At 37.1% G+C, this 18,437-nt stretch overlaps 1 protein-coding gene across 1 annotated transcript; it reads right to left on the bottom strand.

Moving 5' to 3' along the window:
• Positions 1-1,145: 1,145 nt before the first annotated feature.
• LOC104462979 (transient receptor potential cation channel subfamily M member 3-like) lies at positions 1,146-14,929 on the bottom strand (the record flags this gene model as incomplete). Its single annotated transcript, XM_010075146.1, has 4 exons — positions 14,870-14,929; positions 13,162-13,375; positions 10,041-10,165; positions 1,146-1,317 (listed from the first exon to the last, which is right to left on the bottom strand). Coding segments are annotated over exons 1-4 (571 nt in total), but the record flags the coding sequence as incomplete, so codon positions are not given.
• Between the last annotated feature and the right edge of the window lie 3,508 nt (positions 14,930-18,437).

The following is an 18,437-nucleotide window of genomic DNA, read 5'->3' as shown; positions in this document are numbered from 1 at the left end:
AAGAACAAGGGGGAGCGATCACGAGACTTTTGCCAGCTGCTGATAGATGCCTCATCTGCTTCCTCCTGCTGGGAGGGTGGCCTATGACACACTTCCAGCAGGATATCAGCCTTGTTAGCCCTTCCCCTCATTCTTGCCCATAAGCATTCCAACTTATCATCACAATCCCCAATTTCTATACAATCAAAACACTCCCTAACATATAGAGCCACCCCACCTCCTCTCCTTCCTTGCCTATCCCTTCTGAAGAGCTTATAGCCGTCCATTGCAGCACTCCAGCTATGAGACTTGTCCCACCAGGTTTCTGTGATGGCCACTAGGTCATAGCTGTTCTGTTGCACAATGGCCTCCAGCTCCTACACCTAACCCAGGACACCTACACACTGCTATCTGAGAAAAAGCAATATATACTCTGATACCATAAAAACAATAAGCCTGTAGTGTGTGTAGTTTACACAGTGATGAAAGGTGTAAGTAGCACATCATTTTAATTTAAGCACAGACATCATACAGAAAGCTTTATCAAGCACGACCAACATGCTAGTCTACGCTCACCGCATTGCTTGTAATTCACGTTGTCTGATGTCTGAGTCTAAATGTATCTCCTAGTCTCACTCCAGTTTCAAGTCCCTATATCACAAAAACTGCCACCATTCCTGGCCTCAAAATTGCATGTTTACAGAGAGTTATGAGCAGAGAGGCTGTGCATATGATCTCTTCTGAAAAATGAGCTCTGTTTTCATTCCTTAAGGTAGCTTTACCATAAAAAGCTCTGCCTTACTTTTTGTCACCCTTTTCTCCACCTTCACTAATTTGACTGTATTCTTCACAACATGAGGGGGACCAGAATTGTATACAGTTTTAAAGAGATAGGGGTACCAAAGACCTAAGCTGAACCTGAAGAGCCTTGACAGATATTGTTTGAAACTTATCAGAAACAAATTCAGCTATTTGTTCTCTACCCTTACCCACAGTACTCTAAAATAAAATTATTTGTAGTAATTTATTTGTGCACCATTATTTTCTCACCATTTTAGACAGTAGAACTACTCCCCAAAATATACAAACTTTATTGCCTGTTTAAACTCATAGTGTCTTTGATATAATTTAAATTATTGAAATAATACAAGCAAAATGTTACTCACTTGTATTTATCTTCTGAAGTGAAATGTGCTTTTCCAGCTGTCTACGAAGTTTCACCTCTGCTCCATATTTGCCAGTAGTGCCATTGTCAGCCAAAATAAAGTGAGAATGCATACTGTTGAGCACTGTTAACTTACTCATTGGATTGGACATCGTCTGGTAGGGTCGGACTACCTGCATTTTAGAGACAGAGGAAAAAAAAAGAGTACTAAGCAGAAAAGACCCTCTGAACTAAATCAATTAGAAAATACCAGCTGATGAGATGATACAAAAGAAAAAAGTTCAAAACTGTTTGAAGTGTTGCACTCGAGCACTGCCGTCTTCTGTGTGTAAAGTAGAAAACAATCCTAGCAGTTAAACCAGTGTGGCCACCTCTTGTGAACACTGACTGTCTAGATGCAGACACTGCTTAAAGGGTTTTTCATGGTAATCTGTTTCAGTGGCATCAATGACCACTGCTTCAGTGTGAAGTCCAGCTAATGGTCAGTCCTCCAAAGTCTGTGTGACCACACACAGACTGTAAACACTGTCTACTGGTGTCTCTCAGTAGTATTGCTGTAAATCCTCACCTCACCTTATTGAAATCTTTGATTCTTCCTTCACAGACCCCACCCAGCACCATGTCCCCAGTTCTAGCTCATTCAGAGCCACCCCACACCCCAGTACAGGTGAGTTCCATGCTTGGAGAGGTATACACATGATATTACACCACATTTTAAATTTGCTTGGAAAAAAATTGTGGCCCATTCTTGTGTTCAAGAGCTTTAGAAAATTTCTATTCAATGGAGTTTGCTGCACTTCATAGAAAGGCCTGGGTTGAAAAGGACCTTAAAGATCACTTCATTGGATTTGTTTCCATCAGGAGAAACTCTTCTGCATGGTTTATGTGTGTCTTGTCTTTTTGGAAAGACAAAACTCCTGAAAATAGCTAAAATTTTGTCCTAGCTGAAGAAATGCTGAAGTGACTTGTTGCAAAACTCAGCTGGGCTATACTTTGTCTGCAAGGAATTTTCGTCGCAGGTCTGGCATTGTTCATTTTTGCAAATCTAATAAAATGTTGTGCTTTTTAATACACAAAATTGTATGCTCAAGTTTTGACAAAAATTCTTGCAGACAGAAATATATTACCTTATTAATTTCTTCTTAAGCTTCTCTCCCTTTTTGTTGTTCTAAAGAGCTTTCTAATTGAGACATAAATCTTTATAAATAATATGCATTAGTAATGCTTTGGCCAGAAATATCTATCTCTACTATTTTGTGGATGCTTGCAGCACTTTGGTCAACTCTTAGAAGACAGGGGGACACCCATAGACTTCTTTTGCTGTTATAAACTGTCACACAGAAGGTATTCGGTAACCTATTTATCCTGCAAAAGGGAGGAAATAGGTCTGAGAAGACCAAGTGGGCAGCTGGACAACAGCAAGGCAGTGCACTCCACTGTAAGAAGAAGTGATAGCTTTGGCTCAGGTTTCTTCTATACTGTTTCTTTTGGTGCCCCATTCATAAAGCATTTAACCTACAGGCATGTGTAGCTTATCAAATATCAATATGTTGCTGGAGTAGGTTAATTAACTAGCTTCTACAGACACAGAGACCATGTGTCCCATGTCACAGTCAGAAAGAAAATGAAGGTTCTATCTCACAGACCTAAGAATCAAATAAAACCAAACGAAAACAGTTACAGATCTTTTAAACTGATACCTGCCTCATCTCTCACTATATAGAGGGCACAGGCCAATAAGACCTGATAGAAGAGGCATGACTTGAGTTTGCTGTTCACTGTATGATTACAAGCTGCTGTGCATGCAGTTCTACTGACAGCTTGTGGTTTGCCCCTGAGAGCCACAGCTCAATAGTTTCTAAAAGTTTAGCTTGATCTGCAGTTCTAGTGAGCTGAAGCACCTCAGGCGTGACACAGTGACTTAGCAATGCTGCTGCAGGGCAAATAAGAAGGCTACGCTTTGGTTCTGTGTCTCCTCTTTAGCTACAAAGTGAATCATTTTGTTAATAAATTTTGTAGATGTGGAAATGAGAATACAATTATTTTCAATTGAACTGTTGACAGCATGCACAGCTCAACAGCTGAAATATATTTTTTTAAATAATAAAATTCACAAACCACACTTTCAGACTCTTTTTTCTGATTTCTGAAAAATCTTCAGGAAGGCAAGAAAATCCTAGGGTTTGAGGCTGTTTCCTTGAGGTGAATTGCTCTTCCACAACACTCAGCAAATTTTCAATTTCTCATTCTTGCAGTTCCCATCAATCTTTTGGTTTTTTCAATCCCTTATACTTGACAGGCAGATTAAAAGTGTGGGAAAACTTGGCCTTTAATGTCTTCCCAGCCTCTTTCTGCATTGAGAAGATGGAATAATGTCGCCTGGCATCTTCTTCTTCAGAGCTGAAAGGAAGCATTTATGCTCAACACAACCTCTGTGAATACAGGTTAATGAATGAGACAGCAGTCATGCTGTGTAGCAGTGCTCACACTGCATGGGCTGAGGGCATTCTGTCAAGAGGTGAGGAGCACAGCTAACTCCAGCAGTTGCCTTTGCACCCCGAGGTGTCAGCAAGCTTGAATTAAAAGCACTGTTATACTCTGTTTACATTCCCCATGGACACATGACACTCAACATATTGACAGCACTTGAAAAATCGCTCAGGGTAACTCATCATGGACAATGAGCATGCATGCGTCATGAGATCTAATGCATGAATCCGAGCAGCCTGGGTGAAGGCAAATAATTTACAAAAAACTTAGTGTGTTCAGAGTAGTGGCCGAAAAAGAGATACAAGCTTTGCTTCTCAAAAAGTATTAGCTGTTGTTCAAATGAAGCCTTCTCTGCAGCCTCACTGTTCTGGGGTACACCAGGGAACAGAGTAGTTCCTGGTGCAATTTAGAGGATCCTGGAAGCATCATGGTCCAAATCCTCTGTATACGTTAAAAATATTGCAACACCCAGCTTCGCCCCGGACATACTTCCCATCTTGTAGTTTGCAATGAGAGATCTGAATCTCTTTTCCTTACGTGTTTCCTTAGAGCAATTATTTCCTGATCTGGCCTGCAAGGAGGCTCTGATACTTTGGATAAAAGTTATACTGAAACAAACTTTTGAACTAAATATTTATGGTTATTTTTAATGTTTTTTTTTCATTAATTCATCAATTGCATGATTCAGCAATTCCATTTATTCTCAAAGAGTAACGTGTTTCTTGAAGGATAATTGCAAAATATTTACCAAAAATAAACCAAAATTGGTATCAACAAGTCGAACAACAATAAAGTAATATACAGCTCCTAATCAGTTGCCCGAGATTTGTGACTTCTATCATTATTCTGCAACCTGCAGAAAATAATTAAAGGAAAATATAATCTTTCTGACACTGTAAAAACAAAGAAGCATTAGAGACAGGAGGAAGCAATCTCATGATATGAGCTAATGTTGTTATTCAGATTATGTTATAAGAAAGAATGAAAAGGAAATGTGTAGTCCATCTGGATAGTCTGATATATGTGTTGTGTGGTACACACATATGGAACAGGTAATGTAAGCACTGGTCTTTCTGACAAGACTCACTGGAATGTGTTTTACAGACTGTGGTTTAAAACAGTGAGTTCTGGCTACATAAATATCAAGCTTGACAGCTATATGGGTTTTTTCATATATATATGAATGATAAGGAGACACTAATTCTTAAGATGATGCTAATTCCTGAGTGAACTCTTTTTCTGTTTTAGAAAACCCTTGGTAATCTCAAGGAGGTAGGTAGGGGACTTTGTATGGGCAGAGTGAAATCCTTTATAATGAAGCATTTAAAGATGGCATCAGGGAGAAGGGACTGGGCATGAAAATAAGCCCTTCACAGTTACTTCAGCTGTGATATATAGTAAACATTCAAGTTCTTTACTCTTCTTTCCTTGACTTGTCTTATAACTAGGCATTGGCCTCACTTGTGCCTAGTGACATAAAACTCCCAAGGCTGTGTATCAGTCCTATGACTAAATTACAGCATAATACTCATTCTTCTGAAAGCCATAATACTAATTCTTCTGAAACAGCATTGAGTTATGATGTAATCAAGTGGTTAACTATTATTAATTTCCCAGTGACCCACTACAATGTGGAAGGTCCCCACCTTTCCTGAAGAAGTTGTCTAGTCGTTATTGTACAGGGATTTTGAGAAGTTCATGTTCCTTGGCAGGCTGGCTTCTAACTTCTCCATTGTGACTCTGCCCTTCAAAGTGCATACAGCCTTCCAGTTTTACATTTCCTCCCTATTTCACCATCCAAATTGATACTGGAAAACGCTGAGACATACCTGAGTAAGCAGAGCAAGACTGCGGAGTTCTACTGTGAGTACCACTTGAGCATCCCAGAGAAAACTTTGCTGATGACATGTTTTAACCTCCAGTTATTGTTATAAAATTCTGCAACTGTACTAATATAAAAATTGGTTATTCCAAAACCACAGTGTTCAATAAATTAGAAGCATGATCTAGAAACAGCCTAAAAAAGCCAGGCTTTAACTTTTAACAAAAGAAATATCTAAGGATATTTAGATTCAACTTCTGTTTAGTCCAATATAAATTTAGCTTTTGTATAAAAAGGGACAATATTTACTCCTTATTTTTACAATTTCAGCTATATGGGTGAGTAGGTTTCAAGTAGCAGCATACTCATTGCTTGAATTTTATTAAATAATTTTTTCTGAATATTCTGAGCAGTACAAAAGAAGAGGAGTTTGTCGTTCATGAAGTCCATATAGAACATCTACAACTGGCAGTGATTGTGATGCCAACATTTGAGTTCTAGGAAGTAAAAAATGTAATTTATTCTGGAACACAGTGTGCATGAAAATGGTTGAGATGTATATATTAAAAATGTATATAAGATAAATAAGATACGTATGATAATCTATTATAGTATAGATATGCTACACATAATGTATATTAGTTATATTAGTTATATTTGTTATTTAGATACAAATTTGCAGTGAGAAAGTAGTTTTCTTTATGAAAACACTTTTTGCTTTTATGTAGCACTTTTATGCACATCTACAGAGATTTATATTTTCGGTTGTGTGTTCTGCTGCACTAAATTATAAAAGTCAGCCACTATTGCTTCCTTTTCACTGGCTAAAGCTTTTGTTAAAAATAATAAGTATTCTACTTTATCCAAAATTTCTGCTGAGCTTCAATTTTGCCACTCTAGTTGTTGAGCGTAACTGAAAGATCAATGAAGTAACACAGGGAGAGAAACACACTATAATCCATGCCTATAACAGTACTCTAAGTGAGACAAATAAAACCCAATAAATTTGGAGAGAAATTAGGAATTTCCCTTTATGTCAACCTACTAGATTCAAGTATGGAAGCATTTATACACCAGGCATGGAATTGTGGGCATCATAGGTTTTGTTGTGATTCAGCGTAGCAGCACAGAAGCTCAATTTTTGTTTCGATTAGTTCAGTAAGAAAAAGTTTGGGTTTTGTTTTCTTTCTTTTCTCTCAAAACTTTAATTAGCAAAAAATGTGTTCTGTTTAAGTTAGTAGGCTGTATACTACAGCTTCTTGACTGATCAATGACATATCAGAGTATGATGGAAATGTCTTTTTCACTGAGTTGCACAATAAAAGCATACTTTTATTTAAGTCTCAGGTACTAGCTTCTTTGGATTACAAATGAGACTTATTTGAATTATTATATTGAATGAAAGGAAAGTACTAAAATCAGTGTTCTCTTTGGAATCCAGGCACTGTTCCTACTGAGGTGATGAGGAATTAAACCCAAATGAGGACTGAACAGACTCTGAAAGGAAAGATGTCTATGATATGAAGACTCACAAAGTGCACTCTTTTAAAAGGAAGAATGGCTCTGTATGTAGGGAGAACCTTGTTTAAAATCTGAGTTTTCTATAAGACTCACCAAGCAACCTTACTTTCTCAGTTCTATTAGAAAACTGGAAATAAGGCAACTGACTACCTTTCCCTTGCATGTTTTGTTTTTAAATTAGAATCTAAGTGTGTTAAGAGGGGCACTATTTTCTACTATATTGCTTTTACAGTACTGGCATAAGACAAGTCTCTTTAGCGATCTTTAACTGTCACAGTACAACAAATAGCAAACAACAGCAATTGGCTTAACTTGGCCAGTTCTCTTTACGGCTCTGAGGAAAGACCTTGGGATTCCCAAGAGCTGACTGATTTGGATGGACTGGTAAATGTAAAACTCCCCAGCTATGACTTCAAGGTCCATACAGGCCAGGTAAGGGCTGGAGCATGAGCAGAGGCACAGCTCTGCTGAGCACACTTGACTTGCCACGAGGCACAGAGGCAACATACACTGGGGCATGTGCAATGACAATAACTCCCCCTGCTCCCTGTCCCCAAATCCCATGACTGAGACAATTTCCTGTATCTATCTGATTCTGGAAGGGTATGTTTTGACAATCTCTTCAGTTCTGACCATAATTTAACTAGACATAGTGCATACAGGCATAAAGTCACATTGATGCCAGAGTACAACAGGCCTTTTACTATTGGTTGACTTTTTTCCCCCCTGCATAATCCTTTGTGGCCTTTGTTTCTTGCTTAATGATGACTCATTTTACATGCTTATGGCACTATTTATATTTCCCCTTCTTGGTTCATTTCACAGCATTCACCTCTAATGAGCCAGTCAATACAGTACACTTTGATTTTCAAAAAAGCTTTCAAAAAAGCTTTCTCACCAAATGCTTCTAAAGCAACTGCACACATTGGATAAGAGGGAACGTCCTTTGAGGGATTAGTAACTGGGAAAAGCTGGGGGGAAGGGAGGGAAAACAGTAAGAAGGAAAAGTTAATTTTTGCAAATTGCGCTCAGTTGCAAGACTGAGTGTTACTAAGAAGACTTAGTGACATAAGTGGCCTACCTCAAGTTGGGTCATGTTCTGTTCTACACAGTTGTAAGGGTTTTGGGCTTAATAAGAGTGTGAAAAGCTTACAGATCTTTCAGTGGACTACAAAGTGTTAAAGAAATTATTCATAAAGCAGCCTGACTAGGCAATAAAACGGAAGATGAAATTCAATATTGGTAAGCAGAAAGCAGTATCATTACATGTGCATTACAGATGGATAAAACCAAAAGTGCTTCAGCATTGCATCATGCTATTGATCAAACATTTTATGAAAATACTAGGGGCCAGGAGGTTTGGAGGAAAAATTTCAATTTCATCTAGCAGAGATAAGTTTTGGAATGATTTTGTCCTTAGTGATGACCCTGTAATTGTAATCCTACAAGTATAATTGTGGCTGCATTAATGGAAGACTACCCAATTTTTTTTTTCTTTACTTTTTTTGTAAACTTTTTTCACAGTCTGTCTCATGATCAAGCTAAGAATTAACATTTTTTGATTTACCACAAAGCTTTTCTTTTCAAAAAAAAAGAGCATACAACTTTTTGGTTTCCTGTTAAATTGGAAGGATATTTAAAGGAAAAAGTCTCTTAAAGAAATCAGAAATCAGGGGGGAGCTGTTCCAGTTGGCTGGAAGAGCTGGGAAACCAACTTCTTTCTTCAGCTCTTTCTGTAAAAGGAGGCTCCAGAGCTCCTTTAACAGGTAGTAACTAGCTGGGAACAGAGGTAGGTAGCTTTCCAACAGGTAGAAATAACTAACAGAGGAATAACAATGTCCCAAAATTAATGACTAATTTGATGTCCTTTCTGGCCTTCTTTCTTCTTGCAACCCTTCTGGAGCTCCATGCATAGTCAGTAAAGACTGCTTATTTGAAATGTATATGTACATTATACTTTAACAAGACATGCCTCGTCTTTGTGATTAGCTATTTCTGTTAGTCATTTTTTGTGCTGCATCTCAAGGAGAGTTCATTAGTAAGTCAGAATTACTGCTGCAGAGTCCCATCCGCCTTGCTTGTATGTATTGGTAACCCTATTATACAAGGGCTGGTGGTATTAGAGTACAAAAACATGCTAATACAATTCCCCCTAATGGCTATACTTTAATAGTGAATTGCAATGAATTCCAGTTGGATCAATTTCTCCATACTCATTGTAATTCCTTCTGACCTAACTGATAATTGAATCTTCTTCCCCTCCCCAACTTCTTAATGGACAAGCATACAGAGAAAAATTGTTTAGAGTAATGCAGATAAGAAAAACATTAATAATATCTCTTCTCCACTCAAAGTTAGCCACTGGTTCTTAGGCAGATTGCTTGGGAATGAGTCAGAGGTGAGGAAGATGAAAGGGCTCAGAAAAGCTTCAGGAAACTTTCGTAATCAGTGTAAGTAAACTATTAATGTATTTTAAATCAGAGGGTTACTCTTTCTGAGTGACAATATAGGTTTAAAAGAGAAGAATGATGTGAAAAAGTACAAGAAATAACAACTCTCCTCTTCAGAAGGTGACTGAAGTAATGATTCTTTAACGCATGATCTCATGCCCAATACATTTATAAGACTCTTCACAATTGCAGCAATAAAGATATATAGGATGGAGTATATTATAAGGGGGATAGTCTGCAGTTCTGAATTTAACCAATGCATCATAGTATTGCTTCAAAATAAATCAGACTTCAAGCTTTGCAATCACTGTTTCCTCAGGCACATTTCAGGGTTCGTTGTGTTCTAAGGATAAAACTGTAGTATATTTTCCAGAATATCATTTAATTAAATTTCTTTATAATTTATTTTTAAAGCATGTACGGTGCATGAATTTTTGTTGTTGCCATGCCAAAACTGCTATCAACCATAATGGAAAACCTGTGTATGTATTGATCTTTTGCTGCAGACATTGATTCTATGAGGAATTGCTAAGTGAGGGATGGAGAGGAAAGGAAAAAAAAACCTAGAAGATTTATGTATATTGGAGGTGATTTACGTCCATATAGGGCTTACATCTTTGCCAATTAGATCCTCTTGATTTTCCACAATGCCCCAGGGAGCTATACCAATGGTGCAGATCTTCCCTCGAGATTTTGAGGCATGATCTTTCAGCGCATCTCCAACATGCCGAATGACTCCTGGGAAAGAAACAGCATAAAATAGAAATTAATATCTTTTTTGTTCATTATGGTATGGATTTAGTATAGAATTTTTTTTTTAGGGAACACTTATGCAGACACTTACAATTAAGTAAAGCTATTAATATATCTTATTGTTTATTATTACAGGACTGCTGTAAATCCATTTTATCTAATAAAAAATATTAAAAGATGTAGCAAGAACAAAATTACACAGCTCTAGCCATAAGAATGGAAATGTTGACAGCTGACTGTAACTTGTTTATCTGCACTTGTGTTCAAAAATGTGTGCATGCAAGCATTTGCATCCTTCCCAAGCATAGAAAGAAACACAGGAATCAAAAAACTCCCTCCCAAACCCACCAAAAAGTGTAGCTTGCATGCAAATATTCCCTTCTGTCTGAATAAAGGATGGAAATGTGAAAACATCATTACACTACTCTGTGGTGAGCTATTCTACCATTCTTTCCAGACAAACTCAGTCACCTGAGGTACCTTTCAGCAGAGTATTTAAAAAACCCTTGGGGATCAGTGAGAAAGCAGAACTTAGTACAGAGAGAATGACTGCTCCCCAGTATTCTTCCAAGTGCTTTCCGATAATGCTCCTTGTATGTTTTAGGCCAGCTTCATCAGTGTTTCAGTGGTGTCTCTGTGCAGAGGACAAATGCTATTCCTACTTCCTTTTCATAAAATGATTTTTTACCTGTGTATCAGTAACTATTTTTGTGATGTGGCTGTACTGAAGCAGACCTGTGGATTTGCTACAGTTGTTATCTGTTACTCAGTTTCTGTGTTTGCTTCTTGTTCAGATTCCACAATTTCAAGATGACTGGACTGGAATTGCTACAGTCACACAATAGATGTGATTTTAGTTATAGTTTTTCTGCACCGTAAATGAACCATGTAAGAAAAAAACCCCACAACCTAACAAATCCTCGAAGTGCTGGAGGCTAATTTCCTCCCTGTGATGGAAAAGAAAAAAAACCCTGTGCCTGCAATCAGCTATGAATTAAGCTATGATCCGGCAACCCAAATAATTCAAAGCAGAAAATCTGCCTAGATGGAAAAGTTCTGCTATCTAGAATAATCAACTTTTGGCATGACATGAATATTCAGAACAACTTGTTAAAGTCGTTCAACAGTCATGGTTATAGCCAAGTATGCACCATGCCTGTCACATCACTGATTCTCAGTCCAACAGCAGTGTTGCAGGATTTTTCAATTAAACTTTTCCTTAAGATCAAGCTGATTTAAAAATTCATCATCAGCAGAACGAAGTGTACTCAGAAATTCTCAGTTTGTAGAAATTCACACAAAGGTAAAACACTTAATTTTCACCTACTCAGTCTGAAAACCCAGCCCTGGAGCAAATAACTGATTTGCTCCAGAAATCAAAACCAGGATGAGAGGTAAACGATAATGCAGAACTATTTCTGGAATTGTATGTTTTTAATATAACCCACAGCAACTTGAATGACATTGTTTTGTCTAGGTAATTTTTGATTACAGAAAAAAAACCCAAACTGTTTTAAATAGTAATTATATTGACTTTCCTGGTTCATTTGTACTGTTTTGGCATTTGCAGCTATGACAATTGGAAAAATGGTATGAAGCAGTTATGCATTCGCCAAATGCAGCTGTTATATTCAGTACTTGTTTATAAAATTTCTGTAGTTTGATTTCTACAGTTCCTGTGGTAATCCTCTGCAATGACTGTACAATATCTGCAGTTTTCTAATCTGCTCTTAACTTAAAATTTATATCTGTCTTTGCCATTCTCAGTACAAGAGTGTCTGGCAACTCACATAACTATTATCACCACAGTACACAGGTTAACATTTAACCTTATTTTCTCCCTTGTTCTGCAGAGATGTGGGGGATGGTATATACATGTGAGTCTGTCTATTTATTTGTCTAACACTCCAGAAACTATGCCTCTTCTTTACTATTTGTACTGCTACTGTGATAAAACTGAATATTGTTTTAGATTTGATGTGCTGTGGAAACTAAAAAGCCCAAGATTCCTATCAAGCATTCATATTCAAATATGGAGGAGCTGATCAACAATGCACTAAAATTAACACATGATAGAGTGATTACAATGTTTTCCACAGACAGTAAGAGGATACACTCTGTGGGATTACTACAGTAATAAATTATACTTTTGTTACTGCAGCAAATGAGAATGACATAAGAATTTACAAGTACATGTCCTAGCTCAAAAACCTTTTGCATATATCTCTAGCAGAACTCTTTGATTTTTCCGACTCTCTCCTCCTTTCAGCCTCCTTCAGGGAAGGTAACTGGGAAGCCACTGCCCAACTTTTTTATCTGGGGAACTATGTTTTGCAGCTTATTCCCAAAGCTTACATGTTGTCTCCCAGCAGCGCTGGCTAGCTACCATCTCGGGTCATTAGGACATCCATATGGTATGTTACAGATGTTAACTTTTAATAGAAAGAGCGATGTTATCGCTCCTGCCGCAGGAGTTACAAAAAAAAATTAGGTCAAGCTGTCTACAAGAAAGGAAAAAGTGATACTTATTACAATAAAGTTTTCCACCACATCCACAAACCAGAACCTTTTTCCCTTTCATGCTTCAAATCATCTTACAAGATAAAATAAAGTATTTTCTGGATGAAAATGTTTTCAATTTTAGGTAATAAGAGTTTGACTTCTTCCGTTTCTGGCTGGCAGTCCCTCTCTGTAGCTCACTGTGGATCTTACTAAGTCTTCACTGGCAATATACTAATATAATTGCCTCACAGGAGGCTTTATTTTCGGCTCCCCAGTGTGCTTTTCATGCTTCAGCAAACCTTTTATTCCCCGGTAGCTGCCAGGCTGGTATGAACTTGGCATTTTCTTGTTTGCACGTAGTACAGCCAACACTAACAAAATAACACATGGAATGGCTTCTTAATCTCATCAGTCCTAATTTTTTGCTGTGATTAAATCTCTAAGATGCCATTGTGCTTTCATTTCAATGTTGCTGTTACCTGTGTTTACTCCTCCAGTGAATATCCACGCTCCAGTTGTCATAGCAGCCTTAATGAGGCCTTTTCCAAAGACTTGCTTGAGTTTTGGCTGAAGTTCAAAATTCTGAAGGCCCCCATGCACAGAGATGAGAAGTTTAGGGAGCTCAAGCTGCCACTCTTTAGTCATCAGATGCAGAAGAAGGTCAGGCTTTGTGTCAAAAGACACTCGTACGTACTGCAGAAATAAGGGCAGTAGTAGAAAAAAAAGATTGGTTATATTCACTGGTTCCTAATGCGTATGATCTATGGCCAACAGATTACTGAAAGAAGGCAACCTTTATGACAAAAGCACTACCTAATTGCCAGCTTGATGATTTTTCAAAAGTTAGGACACTAGGAATAAAGGAATACTTGTAATTCATGGGCTGGACAATTTTCCTTTATTTATTAAATAATTAAAAGTCATTAATTGTTTCAATATACTAATCACAGCTTAAAATATAAATGTCTTTAATTTATGGATGCAAAACCTGGAGGAAAAACTTAGATGGTCTGCCAAAGATGATCTAGGTAGTCAGTCACAACTCGTCATTCACTTGTATGCTGTTTTCAAATGAACAAAACCAAATTCTCAGAAGTTAGGAAATAACAGAGACAAGCTCGGTTGTTCAAGCACACGTAAGTTTAAACTGAGCAAGACTACTAAACAGGTACTTTTCAGATGAACGAATGCTAACTTATGGTTTACAGACTGGTTTGCATAGATCCATGAATTTGCCTAACAAGGCACAGGACCCTAAAGGTGCTTTGAAACACATTTACACTTCTCCAGTTCTTGGCTCTTCCATGCTACATCTGCAGCATTTTGCCCCAAGGGACATCATGCCCAACTGTGTGTGCTCAAAGATAACAACTGTCTTCAAAACTTCTACAGCACTACTATGTCTCCTGCTGACAAGCCTTTCTCTCTGGGCTCTTTCTCCTGCTTCTGTTGCTGATGTATGAAGGATTTCACAAAGCCTGTGACAGGTGACACTTTTTTGAATTCTGGTTGCATAGCAGAAACGGGCCGTAAGAGGATAAAATTCTTTCTATATCTGGTAAGATTTGAAAGGACCCTCTTATTTGAATAAAATAGGTTATAGAAAGCCACTCATCTATCAAATGTCTGACTGAACCAACACATATAGAGTTACTTCAGCAGTCTTTTCCTTGACGCATTGTCAGCACAGCCATCAGGTGTATAACACAGGCATCTCTGCTTTCAGACAGAGGAATGCCTAGTTCTAACTTATTGTAACATACCAGGCAGTATAATATCCACATGTACAATGTAATAATTTAGTCCCTTTTCAACATGTCTAGTCCATTTTTCTTGCCTAACGATTGTTCTTTTTCAGTAAATCGCATAACAGTAGACTCCTTTCTAGTTGAATAAGAAATAATGACTTGACCTTTTCCAGAAGAAATTGCTAATAGACAGGTTTCTTTGCAAGAATGGGTTGTTACACAGTGAACATTCTGAACATTTCAGGAAGCAGAAGCACATTTGGCTGAATCGTCACAGGGAAGCAAGGGGGGCACAGCCAAACCAAAAGCTGAGCAAGAACTTGGGACTGCACATTCAACCCAGTGAATCAGTAATGTTCTCTGCAGCAACCAGGCAACTTCATAACAGCTAACTGACAAATAACATACAATAATCCTGTCAGGCAAGAGCATAATGTACCTTTGAGCTTACATACACATGAACTGCATCCTTAGTAGCTACCCATTCAATTTTCTGCATGGGAGTTGAGAAAATATTGCATGGTACCCTGTCCCACTGATCAGATGGTGAAGGTAATAATTTTGACTTGGATTCAAAGGCTGTCAAAGTTTTAGCACACAAAAGGGGTTCTAAGGATACTTATCCATATTCCTTTTGCCCTGCCCTTAGGGAGAGCAGAGGTTGCAAAGGGCAATGCCTTGTTATACTGCAGGTACTAGTAGGTAGACAATATCCTTCAGGGAGCCTACATGAAACCTTTGTTGATCAAACTATGGAGATTTTGTTTTGGGATGACTGGCATCTTACTCTTTTTTTTGGTGAAGATAGACTGGGAGTTTTAAGAAGATAATTAAAGTGAATTCATATTAACAATGGCCATACAACTTTGCTGAAAACAGAGGCCACTGCGTCATCTGGGATGATATCAAGATGGAGGTACAAAAATGGCATCAGATGTGTATTATCTAATACAGTCAGTGCCTGTATTTTTGTTTATTTACATTGTTTTATACCCCACAATGTGTGATTTCACTGTCCCTTCCGTCTTAAGCCCATGTATTTACTGGCAAAAATATCTTTTATTTTCTTATCCACTAAGACTTCTGAATTTCTTACAATATTTTCTTACATTTATTTGTAATACAGGTATATTTTATTAAAAACTACTTAGTACTTATACTGCGGGCAAAACGTCTCCATAAGAATTCATTTTACTTTATAAAGAGGAAACATAAGCAAAAAAAATCTGAAAGTTTTTTTCATGTAAATTAAAATTTAAATGATCATGGATAAACTTTACTGATTTAGAAGTTTTTTGAGAAGGGCAATGGTGCCAAACATCATGATTTCTCTTCTGTGCATAGACCTCAATATTTATGACTGTCTGATTCATTTTTGCTCCTACAGAGGCAAGTTTGGTATGCTTGGGATTACTCTTTTGCCATTACTTAACATGTTAACATGTTAACTCGTAAGTACAAGAGAATTCTTTTGTCATAACTTTCAAAGTATGCATTAAATTATAAATAAACACTTTAAAGGCCATTTTTGTCCATATTAAAAATTAATTTCTTTCAATCTTGTAGCAGAATACTCAGCCTTTTCTTTTTTTTTTTTTTTTCCCCCGAATCTTAATGAGCATTTCTGCTATTCCTCAATTCTTTTCTGTAGCCTCTGGAGGTAGATGTAAAATTTAAATGTAAATCTCAGCTAAACCACTGTTCTGTTACCCTGAAATTCCATGTCAAATATATCCTGTCAGGCAAGAGCATAAGGTACCTTTGAGCTTACATACACATGAACTGCATCCTTAGTAGCTACCCATTCAATTTTCTGCATGGGAGTTGAGAAAATATTGCATGGTACCCTGTCCCACTGATCAGATGGTGAAGGTAATAATTTTGACTTGGATTCAAAGGCTGTCAAAGTTTTAGCACACAAAAGGGGTGTGTTCAGTTCTAATGGCAAATGATTTAAGCCCTTTTTTATGGGACTGGTGTACGGATAGGATGCAAGACTTTAGTTGTTATGTGTCAGCTGAGCAGGGCAAGATAGGAAACAAAAGTACAATTTTGAACGACAAAAACTACAGACTGACCTGACTGACATCAGCATAGTACTGTGAAATGATAAATCATCAAGTTCAAGCTGTCATGCCCATTGGATCCCTAAACTAGCAGAGAAGCAGTCAGCAAGGGTGCTATGTGACGCTAATAGTTGTTTCACTCTTTTTGTCAAGTGGTTTCCTAAGCATCAGTCAAACACCCAGATGCTTGCAAGTTGGACTCCAATGCCCTTGGGCAAAAGTCAAAGTTCGAGTGGTAATTATTACTCTGTTACTCAAGCACAGTTGTTTCGTTAAAGTACATGGTAAATGAATGGAGATGAGAGTCTCAGTGAATACAACAGAAAGATTCAGAATTTCGTTGTATTTCTTCAAAGAAATTATTTTTAGAGAACATTTTGTGATCTGCAGTCTAATGTTGCTCCTTTATTTCTCTGTGATGCACGAAGGTACTGGGTGGTTATTTCACCTACCTTAAGCAAGATTCAATCACTGCAGACACTTCTTCAAGACTGGTTCGCTTAAAGTGTGATCTTCACATAAAATTAGGCCTGATCTAATTCTCACTGAATTCAACAGAAAAACTGACACTTAGAATGAAACAGCATTGGTTCCTTAGAAGTTAATATTTTTCTTAACATCTTAAGGCCTCAGCCAAGTTGCACTAAACAGTCAGGGGAAGGACTCACATTGATTTAAATGGGCTCTGGATAGATGAGTTTCTGTGTTATTTCCCCTTTTTCTCCATGTAGGACACCATATTTTAAATTCTGTATATGTTCTTTCAGTATTAGTTTACTGTAACAAAAACGTTTTCTGCCTTTTTCACGGTTTATCCAAGTTACAGGATTATATCTTTTTTCTCTCAAAAGCACTAATGGCTTCTAAGATCCTTTTTACACAGTTTTGATAAATCTCAATATATTTTAAAAGCAGAAATATAACTTATTACTTGGCTGATTTCCAAATGTCCTTAACAAAGTGTAAGGTTTTGAAGATCTGAATATTAGAAAGTCTCTCTAACTGTTTATGTACATTGGAATTCTACTGGTGTTCTTTCATGTTTCCACGCACCATAAGAAAGGTTAAGCTTATAACACTGAAGTAAACTTTACTTCTTCTACAGCTGCAAATATATGTTAGCTTTTTATTGTGCATATTTAATTTATCATTGGAACATATTCAGTTAGGAGGAATATATTTAACTCACTAAAGCTTTTCAAACAGCTGTCTTTCACCTAACCTTGAAAAACTATGATCAAAGAAACTTCAGTTCTGTAAAGAGAAGTCCTTTAAAAAAGGTTGATATGAAATCTAGGCACACCAACTGATGAAAGAATGTTAAGGTTTTTTTTTTGTGTATGGAAAGGCAGATAGCAAATTAAAAAAATCGTTTTACTTTGGTCACAAGTTCAGTGCAAAATACATCACAACAAGATGGTCTTAACTGGTCCACTAAGAACCAGAATCTGTTTTGAAATTGTTCAGAATATTGCTCCTAATTGGAATGGAATCACTCACATTGGTTTGATAATTTCTCTAAGAGCTGGGATAACAAATTATGAGTATATAGGTAGATTAAGTCATCCATGTTATTTCTTAAAATACTAAGAGCTAACTGATATAAACAGATCCCATTTTATTAATTTTCCTATCTTTTTTTTAATCCACTGTTCTATTGCAGAAGCTGTTAATAAAGTTTACCTATCTCCACATTCTTCTCAGACCTTTTTACAGTTGTCAAAACTGAAAATCTGCTGTAAAAACAACGTAAAAGTGAACAGCAAAACTGTTAAATGTGTTTCTTAAATATTAATGGGATGAGAGACTTGTAAAGAAAATATGAGATTAACAAGAGATCTAAAAACCACAGTGGTGTTGCAAGATCATCTGTGGTTACATAAAGACTGAAAGAAAAGCCTCTTCAGTAACTGATCTCGTTAACCAATGTTACCAAATCTC

Source organism: Pterocles gutturalis, unplaced genomic scaffold (assembly GCF_000699245.1).
Source record: "Pterocles gutturalis isolate BGI_N339 unplaced genomic scaffold, ASM69924v1 scaffold9712, whole genome shotgun sequence".
Taxonomy (NCBI): Eukaryota; Metazoa; Chordata; class Aves; order Pterocliformes; family Pteroclidae; genus Pterocles; species Pterocles gutturalis.
This window is presented reverse-complemented; position numbering and strand designations above follow the sequence as displayed.